This window comes from Malania oleifera, chromosome 12, assembly GCF_029873635.1.
Source record: "Malania oleifera isolate guangnan ecotype guangnan chromosome 12, ASM2987363v1, whole genome shotgun sequence".
Classification (NCBI taxonomy): Eukaryota; Viridiplantae; Streptophyta; class Magnoliopsida; order Santalales; family Ximeniaceae; genus Malania; species Malania oleifera.
In genome coordinates, this window is record NC_080428.1 from 50,470,796 (window position 1) to 50,483,358 (window position 12,563).

A 12,563-nucleotide genomic window follows, 5' to 3' on the forward strand; every position below is an offset into this window, starting at 1 on the left:
TTCAGGATAGTTGCTCAAGGGATATGTGAAGGACTGTGGTTACAGAAACTCTTGGAAGAATTACAAGTCCTGGTGAAATTTCCTATCAAACTCTATTGTGACAATAAGACAACTATCAACATCTCTCTCAATCCAGTTCAACATGACATGACTAAACGTGTAGAAATGGACAAACATTTTATCAAAGAGAAAATTGAAGAAGGAATTATTTGTATGACTTATGTACCTATCAAGGAGCAAACTACAGATATTTTCACTAAAGGGTTGGGACAACAAAACTTTGACAATCTCATTAGCAAGTTAGAGATAATTAATTTTTATGATCTAACTTGAGGGGGAGTGTTAAAATCCCAAGTATCATTGTAAATAATAAACGAATTAGAAAAGTGGGTAAATGTGGGGAATTTGATATTATTCAGAAAAAGGGATTGTTTCCTTCTTTAGAATAGGTGATTGTATTATATAAGATTGGATGTACATATGAAAAATTAATTCAATAGAATTCAAGGCTTCTGCTTACAAAATATCTATTCCGTCGAACTAAACGAGTTGTGAAATCATATCTTCAATCTTCTCTTAATATCTATTCCGTCGAACTAAACAAGTTGTGAAATCATATCTTCAATCTTCTCTTACAATAATGGTGGAAGTTTTTGTTTCAACAAAAGAAGGAAACGGAGGGAAGGGAAGACTTAGAGAGGGGGATTGGACTCAAGTATTATTTAAACCAAACTATAAACATCAAATAATAGTATTCCATATATGAAGATAATAAATGTTGATTATTATAGTTTTATTTAGGAAAATTAAAAAGAAAAATGCTTATATGATTAAAAATATTATTTAAAAATTATAATTTTATTTTTAATGTAATTTAAAATTAAATAAATATTAATGATATATAAAATTAATTTTTTTTAATAATTGTAGATTTTTTCAAACGTTACTTCTTGTTTTTCAACTTCCAAACTGCCCCAAAGGTCTGGAAACCCTTCGTCTTCCCTTTGCAGGTGAATGGCTCCAACATCTTTAGCCGTGGGAGTGCCTGCATCTTCAGTTTGTTGATTAATGGCCTCAACTGTTTAAGAATCTTTATCGCCATCATTTCCAGTATGATGTATGTTTACAAAGCATTTACGAGCACGATGATCATGTGCGAAGCTTGAACCCTCTATTTCCGTTTGATGACAAACTTTCCGGTCGAAGTCTCAACCATGGTTGCCTGCCCGTTTGATTCTCTCTCATCATTCTCTTAGCTGAAGCATCTCCATACAGCAATAAAACCTAAACCATATTACTGATTTAAAAGCTAGGCTAGTTGCTGTTAGGGATTTCAACTGTCGGTCTGGATTGCTTGGGAACAAGCACTACGAGTAATGGTTCAATCAGCGATTATGGACTGGGGTGGATATCTTGGTTCGCTGGTGAATCAATGGTGGCGAAGGCGATGCATGGTTGCATCCTAAAGCAGCGACTGTATTGGGAATCATTCAGATCTGCAATAGAAGGATGTTTAGAATAATGGCTAAGATTTAATTGGCGATTGAACAATCAAGCAATTTGGGCTTCAAACAGCAGAGTAGAAGGTAAGTTTTCTCTTTCTCTGTTCTCTTATTTGTTAATTTGTGTTTTTTCGGTGTTTTCTGCTTTTAACTTCTCTCTCTCTCTTTTTCTTTGGTTCTCTTTTGTGTCTATGTATCTGATTGCTCCCTTTCATTTGTTAGCAAGACAAATTGCTTTGTTTCAAATTTAGACTTCACTATTTTGAAGTGTGTACACATTCATGGACTTGTATAGTTATTTATTTATTATTTTATATGTTTGCATGCCTGTGTGTATCATATGAATATATTGACAATATGTTGTTGCTTTTCTTTTTGGCAGCTTCAACTCTATATTGATAATCTGGTATATGGTGCTATCCCATTTTCATTTGTCAACGTCAGGAATTGTGAGGATTTTGGGATGCATAGTTGCACTGAGAACTTTGGGCAATTAAAAATGATACTGCCATGTTTCTCTTTACTAAAAGAAAAGACTTCCATTATCACTAGACATTGTAACTTTAGTTTTAAGTAGACAGCTGTGTTAAAAACTAAAGCTCACGCTTAAACGTTTTGACCCCTTTGATAGCTGCCTATGCCTAACAATTTGAATTTTGAGTTTTGAGGACTCCATAGCATTGTTTTCCCTTGCATATATGATTGCAAATAAGATGGACATGGTAATTTTGCATTACAAGGCCTTTTTTTTTTACTTTGTAAATTGGACACAATTAATGGAGATGCTTGTATAATTTTGTTTCAATTAATTGTTCTTTCTAAATTCAAACAAATTTATGAAACATCAATGATAGCTTCTTCGTTCATGGTCAAAAGCAAGTATGTGCTTCTATAAATTTGTTTAAATGCATTTTCTTTATGCTTAGCTCACATTGAGTGCAATTTTCATTGTAATAATGTATTCATGTAATAGTTCTTTTAAGATTTATTGTTTAGGGTAGGAATTAATTTCAATTATTTTCTCAATTTATATCAAATTCTATGGGCCTTTCTTTTATATTGCCTTGCATCTTCTATTTTCTTCGAAATTTTTTGTTCCTCTAGTGAAACATCAAAATGTCTGTTTGCTTCTCTGATAATGCCTAAAAATTTTCCCTCCCAAGTCCTGTGTGTTGCTTGAACCTATACTTGGGTCCTCTCACTAGGAAAATGACAAGATTCTTAAGTTAAAATTTTATGGATCTTCCAATAGTCAAATTTCCAAGAGTTAGGCTTTGAAGCATCATGTGCTCTTTGCAACAACCAGCTCATAATTAGCATAAAAAAGAAATGGGTAAAAGCATCACTGGTTGATTTGTGCCACGTCCTAAAATTTGTGTGCCTATAGATACAATTATGCCATCATGAGGTCCCCATCTTTTGTTTCATTTTCTAATCTGCAACTTCACTGTCCTAAATTTCTCCTGTTGAATGAAATTTGGGTGATTCAGACAATTTTTAACTAGGTGTTTGAACATTTGGAGTAGAATTGGCACAATGAATAGCACAAGAAACTGATTTTTCTTATAATTTTGTGAGAATGGTGTTTTCTGTGAGAGGTGTAGCAAATGGTTAGGAGGGATATTATTTGACATTTTGATGTGTTCATCCCCTGTCCAGAGTTTCAGTGTTTAGAGGCAAGTTTAGTAGGAGGTTAACATGGACAGGATTCAGATATTATCTTTTTCAATCCATCCATATGTATGTAGAAAATTCCATCCTATTCGTTTAGCAGTAACTCATAGGTTTTATGTTAATGTTCATCTATAAATTTTTCTAATTATCTTTTCCCTGCAACGCCTGCATACTGTGTGACAAATAGGCCAATTGCACAAGTTAATGGCCAAATTGTAGATTGGATATCTCTTCTAGGCATGGAGTTTGACATCCTGAAAAAGTCATTGGAGTTTTAGTTATATGGAAGCTTTATGTTGCTTTGTCAATGGTTTCAAAGTTGATTGGCTAAACACCTTTTGAAATTAGAAAATTTACTGTTTGCTGCATACAAAAGATATTATGGGTTTTGATTCAAAACGCAATGCATTTAGGGAAATTGGGAGTGTAGCCTAGCCTAAGATATGTGTTTAAGGTTGTGATGAGTCTGTTTTATTAGCCATCATGTGATCCCTTAATCTTCCTCACCAAATGCCCTCTCCCCATAAAAGTATGCAAGTTGTCCTACCCCCATTATCATCTTTCTTCATTTAGTTTTGAACAAAACTCTGATCCTAAAGTTACAGAGCTTTTTAAAAAGAGTGGGGATGGTATTGGGTATTACCATTGGTTGAAACTGGCTGAGCTTCAGCCCGATTGAATCACACAACACCATATCATACTGTGCTTTTTCAGAGGAGAGATTGAAATGTGCTGTGCTCCACCCCGTTGAATCGCTTTCAGAATCAAACATAAACCAGCCCTCCCTACTTTGGAAAACAAATTTATAAAATAATTGTGAAAAATTGTGAAATAACCTCAACTTTGATTAATAGAGAGAATGAATCTGCAAGATTTCAGTAATTGAAAATGAAGTGAAGTATGGGGATCAGTTATGGCTTATGATGCAGAAATTGAGGAGGCAAATTGGGGTCCGAAGCAATTGAAAGAGAAGCCAAGCCTACTTTATCTGCTCAATGATGGTGTTGATGTACAAAATATTTGTTCCTCCCATATTTTTAGCCAATACCCTAGACATGCCACTATATCTACTCCTACTTACGGGTACAAATATAATGCAAATAATCAACTAAATCCACAATTACAGAAACACGCAAATGCATTGCATGATATGCCCAAATTGGTTATCAACAAAAAAGGAGCCCATCCTAGTTGGGTTGTGCTTTGTGAGCACTGTAGATGGGGCAGGCTTCTCAAAGCAGAAAGTTAGCATTGTGAGAGTGGGTTTTAAATTACTTGGGAGCCCTTCTGAATCAACAATTGCTTTTTAATTGCTTGAACTCAAACTCAGCTTGATTAAATCTGAGGAAGCTTGAGCTCATACTTGATTTGATTGAGCCTAAATTACCCTTTGCTCAACCCTATTAAATAAGAAAGCTGGTGAACTCTCGAGTCACTATCAACTTGATCTTTGAATTGCTTTGCGAAGTCTAAATTGAACTTGAATCTGATCTTGAGGTCAAAATTAAGACCAACTTCTAACTTATATATTCACAGAGACATGCACACATAAGTGTGTATATGCACGAATAATAAATAAAAACATATAATGTAATATAATTATTACAATAAACAATATAAAGGGATAAATACACTTTGTCCCCCCTAAGATTTGGCCAGATTCCACTTTGTCATAGTTTTGCTTTGAGTAGCATAATTGTCATTGTTATCATTTGTTTTAGATTTATTGCTATATACTAATTTATTTTATGATGTGGACAGTTCTGATGGCCTTGAGGAAGAAGTTTTGGTTTAATATTTTGAAAGACTTCAATTTTGGCTGCAAATGTTCCCGATACTACAGCTCAAAAGTGGACTTCAGAAAGCTCAGGCCAATGATTCTCAAAAGAATTGAAAGTAGGGCTAAAGACTATCCAATTCGAGGCTTTGTACCTGTTGCATTTGATGTCCTCAAGGCCAGGGCCCTTCTCATTCAGGGTGTGTCTACTCTTCTCAATGTTTTTCCTGTCATGGCCTGCAAGTAAGTCTGTACTGCATGAACCCTCTCTGATAACAAAATTAACACAAAATAGTTTATCTCATCATAGATTACAATTACAGGTTCTGTTCAGAAATATATGTTGGTGAGAAAGGTCACTTAATCCAGACCTGTCATGGTTACAGATGCCGTGCCAAGAGCCAGGTTCATGAATGGATCAGTGGTGGCCTGAATGACATACTTGTCCCGGTAGAAACTTTTCACCTACAGTCCATGTTCCAAGAAGTCATTAAACATCAACAAAGATTTGATTTTAAGCGTGTTCCTGCAGTTGTTGAGCTTTGCTTGCAGGCAGGGGCATATCCATGTGATGATTACTTGAACTCCAGCAGCATCACCCATGGTGTTGAAGGAGCTCAGTCTTTGCCATCCCACGATTTGAGCCAAGTAGCCAAGGTAACATTGAAGGCATGGGAATCACTTAGATGTGGGGTGCAAAAGTTATTATTGGTTTATCCAGCGAAGGTTTGTAAATACTGTTCGGAAGTTCATGTGGGGCCATCTGGGCATAGGGCTAGACTTTGTGGGGTATTCAAGAATGAGAGTTGGCGTGGAACCCACTTCTGGAAGAAAGCAGATGTTGATGATTTGGTGCCTCCAAAGATCGTATGGAGGCGGCGGCCTTATGACCCTCCTGTGCTGCTGGACAAGGGACGCGGTTTTTATGGGCGTGCACCTGCGGTGATTGATCTCTGTACACAGGCTGGTGCTATTGCACCGAGCAAGTATTTTTGTATGATGAAAATACAGGGTCTATCAGAACCTATTTGGAATTGAGCTACAGAACTCTGTTGGGTTTTGTATGAGGCACTTGATCCAATGCATTTTTGCATCAAGATTTTTTCTCACCCTCTGTCAAGCCAGAGCCTTGTTACCTTAATCATTCAGATGTTTGAAGAATTTTCTGTCAGGCTTGGTCTTTGCAAGAAATTTTGGTAGTATCCAGAGAATTTTTAACGAAATGCGTTTGATTCATGGAATCACAGCTGCAAATTATGTGCATACAGATACTAGTTGATCATGTTGAGTTGCTTTATGCCCTTCTAAGCTGGGTTGCTTTGCGTCACTGCAGCGCTCTCTCTCTCCCTCTCCCTCTCTCTCTCTCTCACACACACACACACACACATACGCATGCGCGCATGCAATGTTGTTGATGTATAGAACTAACAGAAAAAGAAACTTGTTGACATTCTTTGGTCATGGAATAAATCTTCAACTGCAGCACTGATGAAGGTTCTGTTTCGGCATGTGAACAATGGGTTTACGGTTCTAGGATTCTAAGAGGAATATAAAAACTTCTTAGCAGTGGAGAATTGAGGTCAATTAAAGTTCAAGGCATGTGCAGGTTAAAGGTCTCTAATTTTGATAAGAGTTGCAAGAGGCATCCTGTTGGTGTTTGGCATGGTTTTAAATAACAACCGCGACCGTTACATAATGTTGTTACGTAATGGTTTTTTAGGCTACCAATACTGTTACTCATCGCGAAATTGGTGGGAAGAAAAATCACAACTATAGCGGCCATTATGTAACTGCTACAAGACTCTACAAGACTCTTATGCCAAAAAAAATTATTTTATTTTTTACTTTTTCTTCTCATTTTTCCTTATATTTCATAAAGTATTCTCAATATGCCATGTGACAAGAGAGGGAAAATATTATAATGAGGATGACAATGATAAAAAAATTTACTATTTCTTTAAATACTCACAAGGGATGTATTAATTAACAACTTGAAAATATTAACTTGTTAAGAAAATATTTTATTTTGATAATATTAGTAATTTGATAGATATTTATGTTCTATATTTTTCAACTTCAACCTCCTTTCCTTGTCAATTTATATTTGTATTATTCATGTCTTATATGTCTAATAGATTAATGGAGTATAATATATTTCGTTTTATTACTTAATTTAGCACACATAAGAATTTATCATAGATAAACGTTCCAAGGTACCAATGTTATTGCAAGATGAGATTCTGGGGTTGACAGGGTTCGACAAGTCAGCAATATTAGAGGTGAAATGTATGACAATATCTTGAGTAACCCAGATAGGCCATTATTAAATTATTTTTAAAATATATATGAACTTAATTAAGAATTATGAAAATTTTTTTTAACAAGACTATTAACATACAATCATGTGCAAAGCATGAGCCATATTTATTATTACGTATATCCATATTTATGTAAGTGCAATGGTTTTTATAACTACAAGGAAAATGACATTTTTTCAACATAATGGCATCCTTGGTTCATCTTGAGCAATGAGTTATAATGTGTATATTTGTATGTATACATATCAAAACTTAGTTTGATTTGACCTAAAACTAATTAACCAAGGTTTGTAGTTTCCTTCACCATACATTTACGAGTGTTGTTGTGATGGAAATGGGAGTTAAACTACATGAATTCCAAATTTAAGATTTGAAAGTTCAATAAATTGTAAAATGCCAAATAACAAAAGAGAAAATGTCAAAATTTCGTCAAACTATAGCCATACATTGTTAAACTATCTCAAATTTGTTAATTTAATTTTTTATAGTTCATTCTTCAAACTACACCTTAGATGAGTTAGCTGACAATATGAGAGAAATATTTTTAACAACTTATGTAGATATTGATTATGGACAGAACTTAGGAATTACATTTTTTTTTTTCCAACCCTAACATCTCCCATGTGACAGTGGAGAGTTAAAAGGGCTAAATTGAAGCCTAAGAAAGCCTTTAACATAAACATTTCGACAATCTAGCCCAAAAATATGAGTGAAACAAATTGAATAGTGAGTTTTCAATCTTCTTTGAATTAGAAAGTTAGCTTATTATTTCTTAGCTTCAATAAGAAGGATAATACTTCACACATATGCAGTTGATCCTCGGGCTTTATGAAAACGCTAGTTGAAGGAGTACTTAAATCATTTTGACATGCTTCTCATAAAAAATTCTTAAAGATAGATCCAAACCCACAATTTCAAGAAGTCAATTTCTCCCACATTGAAGGGTCAGTGATCAATCCATGTACTAGAAGTGTAACCAAAGGGATGTTGAGTGGCTGCAACTATCCCATCGGTCTCTGGTACTTAGCATTTATCTGTTGGCACGTCAAATACTGTTTCACAAACTCAGTTACCTCCCTTTTTTTGCCACTCCACTAGAATGACTCTCGGAGGTCCCAATACATCTTAGTGCTGCTAGGATGCACTATGTAAAGGGATCTGTGTACCTCCTGTAGGATAGTCTTCTTAATCTCAGCATTTGTAGGTACACACAATCTGGTACGAAATCTCAGAGCTCCTTCATATGAAATATTAAATTCCTCTCCCTGTCTATTCTACACTTTATCCATCAGCTCTACTAATTCTGTATCATTCCTCTGAGCAACTTTAATCTTTTCTTACAGGGTAGGCTGTAGTACCAAGTTGGCAATGAATGCCTAGTGATCACCTTCTACCAGCTCCACATCGAGCCTCTCCAAATCCATCTATATCGGATGCTGGATCGTCACTACTGACAATGCTGCTCCCACTGATTTCTGACTCAGAGCATCAGCCACCATGTTTGCTTTCCCTGGGTGGTAGCTGATAGTGCAATCATAGTCTTTAATGAGCTCTAACCATCTCCTTTGCCTCATATTCAATTCTTTCTGGGTAAAGAAATACTTCAAACTTTTATGGTCAGTGAAGATCTCACACTTCCTACCATACAGATAATGCCTCCATATCTTTAGGGCATACACCACTACAAATAACTCCAAATCATGTATCGGGTAGTTCTTTTCATATTCCTTAAGTTGCTGAGAAGCGTATGCAATAACCCTCTCGTGCTGCATCAACACACACCTGAGTCCCTTCTAGGACACGTCACTGTATATAACAAATCTATCATCTCCTGATGGAATAGATAATACTAGTGCAGTGACCAGTCGCTGCTTCAACTCCTGTAAACTCTGCTCATAATCGTTGGTCCATTCAAACTTTACATTTTTTCTTGTGAGTTGTGTCAGTGGACCTGATAATCTAGAAAACTCATCCACAAAACACCGGTAGTTCCCCGCTAGACCTAGGAAGCTTATGATCTTCTGAACGCTTCCCGGTCTTACCCGATTCACCACTGCTTCTATCTTACTTGGATCTACTGATATGCCGTCCCTGGAGATCACATGCCTAAGGAAAGTGACCTACCTCAGCCATAATTCACATTTCTTAAACTTGGCGAATAACTTCTTTTCTCTCAACACCTGCAATACCAGCCTCAAATGATCCTTGTGCTCCTCAAAACTCTTTCAATGAACCAATATATCATATATAAAGACCACAACAAACTTGTTCAAGTACTGATGGAATACCCCTGTTCATCAAATCTATAAACGCTGTGAGTGCATTAGTCAGACCAAATGATATAACTAGAAACTCGTAATGGTCATATCTGGTCTTGAATGTTGTCTTCAGAATATCCTTAGCTTTAATTTTCACCTGATAGTATCTTGAGTAGAGATCAATCTTGGAGTAGACTTGGGTCCCTTGTAACTGATCAAATAAGTCATCGATTCTGGGCTAAAGTGAATGCCTAAATACACCGGGGACATAGTAATAACATACTTATATGGATCGTTGGAAAATGAAATTTATATGAAAATTTCTTAAAGATTTAAATTGTCTGAAGCAAAACCCATGAATTTATATTCAATTAAACTTCAACGTTCTTTATATGTATTAAAGTAATATGTACGCATGTGGTATAATCGATTAAGCGAGTACCTTGTAAAAGAAGGATTCATAAATGATCTAATTTATCCATGCATTTTTTATTAAAAGATTAGAATCTCGATTAGCTATAATTGTTGTTTATGTTGATAATTTGAATTTAGTTGGGACTCCTGAAGAGCTCACTACAGCTACTAATTATTTAATGACGAAATTTGAGATGAAAGATTTAGGAAAGACAAAATATTGTCTTGGCCTATAGATTGAACATATAAATGACGGAATTCTTGTTCATCAATCTAAATATACCGAAAAGATATTAAGGCAATTTTATATGGACAAAGTTCATCTTTTGAGATCTCCAATGATGGTGCGATCAATTGATGTTAAGAAGGATCCATTTCGACCTCATGATGAGGGGGAGGAATTACTTGATCCTAAAGTACCATATTTAAGTGCTATCGGCTCCCTAATGTATATGGCCAATTGTGCAAGACCTGCTGATCCTCACCATGCCAAATCTAAAATTGGATATGTATTTTTTTTATACAGAAAATTGTTATATCTTAGAAATTAGTAAAGCAAACGATTACAATAACATCCTCCAATCATTCTGAAATACTAGTTATACATGAAGTTAATAGAGAATGCGTGTGGCTCAGATCAATAATTTCTCATATCCAAGAAAATTGGAGTCTTCAATCAATTAAGGATATTCTAATAGTTTTATATGAAGACAACACTACATTTATAATTCAATTAAAAGGAGGATACGTAAAGGGTGATAGAACAAAGCATATCTCTCCAAAATTCTTCTATACACATGAACTCCAGTAGAATGGTGATATAGATGTTTAACAGAACCGATCAAGTGATAATTTAATAGATTTGTTCACCAAAGTTTTGCCTACTAAAACATTCAAGAAATTAGTTCATCTTATCGGAATGAGACATCTTAAAGATCTTAGTAGAATGAGTTAGTATATGGGTGACATCCAAGGGAGAGTGTTATGAAAAATATGAATGTCACCCCTTATCATCCATCTTCCACCCCATCATTTTTCCACCCCAATAAATGTTTTTTTTTTATCCATATAGCCCCATAAAAGGGCACCCTCTCTCTCTCTCTCTCTCTCTCTCTCTCTCTCTCTCTCTCTCTCTCTCTCTCTCTCTCTCTCACACACACACACACACACACACACACACACACACACACATTTGGAACACATACATTGCATGCTTATATACACATTTGCATGCTTGAAGTAACTAAGTATGTAGAAAGAAAACGAGAGATAAAAGAAAAGAGAGATATCTTGTACAAGGCCAGAGATATACAAGGTCGGTTTCGAAATTATCTGGTAATTCCTCTCGAGATAATGAAGTCTTTTATCTCATCCGCCTGTGAAGTAGGCATAGCCGAAAAACATAAATTTCTGGAGTTTTTTCCCATTTTATTATTATTTTATAATAAAATATTAAAAAATACTTTGTTTGGGAAAATTTTTCCCATTTTAAGGCTTACGTAATCCTGCAGGGTGGTCCTGCGTGATTTAAAAAAATCTCGTAGGACCATCCTGTGAGATTTAAAAGGCTAGGGAAGTTCTTGTTCTAGCGCGTGGCGGCCAAATCTTGCAGGACCATCATGTGAGATTTGCATCAATATTTGCTGCTCCTCGTCCGATGGCTGTCTTCATGTAGTGAGTTTTGCATGTTTCACCTGACACACTTCTCTCTCTATTTCTCTCTCAAGCATTGATATTTGTCTCTCTCTATTCTTTTCTCAATTCACTCCCCAGGAAAACAGAGCAACCCCAACTTAATTCTTAGGAAGAAAAATAAAATGCCTTCTTCTTCTTCCTCCCTCGTCATCGTCTCCAAATGCATGGTCTCCTTTGACCACAAATCCAAAATTAAGACTCTCAAGCCCCACGCCTGCATTCAGGTTACGGAGCTCACCGATGGGCTCTTCGTCAAATGCACCAGAATTCGCCGTATTTCTGATGCGATATGGTGTTCGACTCGCCGGAGGTTCAATTCTCAGATTCCCTGCCAGTGGTGCCAAGCTCACCCTCTCTATACCTTATCAGCAATTTGCACGTCATTAAAATTTTAAAAATATACAACCCAAAGGAACTATAAAACTCCTTCTCATGATCTCATCTCCCCAACCATAACCCCCCACACACCAAAAAAAAACCAAACACCACACCCAAATGTTCACCAGATCAAGTACTCTTCAAGTCCAAACGTATTATTTGATTTTCTATTGTTAACTCTATTTTATTTTCTATTGCTAAGATTACAACAGTTTCATTCTTCTGCTTATTCATTGAGGCTGAGTGTTTTTTCCATACCTTCATCATGCTCATAGGGAAGCTCGCTGCTCTCTTGATTCTTACGTTTAGCTATTTTGGGTTGTAGAGATTCGTAGAACTGAAGGTGCCACAAGAAGAAGGTAAACAAGTAGACTTCTCACTCTGTTTGGTTGCTAAGAAAGTTTTGTAAAAGATGGCCGATTGAAGTATTGGCTGAGACCGGTTTTGGTTGTTTTTAGATTGAGCTATATAATTAGTTTTTGCGTTCCAAAACGCAAGCAAAAACATGCAAACAATAGTTTCTATTGTTAATTCTGCATCTGCCTGC

At 35.8% G+C, this 12,563-nt stretch overlaps 1 protein-coding gene across 2 annotated transcripts; it reads left to right on the forward strand.

Moving 5' to 3' along the window:
- Positions 1-928: 928 nt before the first annotated feature.
- On the forward strand, positions 929-6,461 carry LOC131144400 (APO protein 4, mitochondrial). 2 transcript variants are annotated; one of them, XM_058093032.1, is made up of 3 exons: positions 929-1,586; positions 4,938-5,196; positions 5,277-6,461. In XM_058093032.1, exons 2-3 carry the CDS (start codon positions 4,943-4,945, stop codon positions 5,989-5,991), a joined length of 969 nt encoding a protein of 322 aa, XP_057949015.1. In that variant the 5' UTR covers positions 929-1,586; positions 4,938-4,942; the 3' UTR covers positions 5,992-6,461. The 2 variants fall into 2 exon arrangements, with proteins under 2 accessions (XP_057949015.1, XP_057949016.1); XM_058093033.1 differs by having other exon boundaries at positions 5,340-6,461.
- Positions 6,462-12,563: the final 6,102 nt, after the last annotated feature.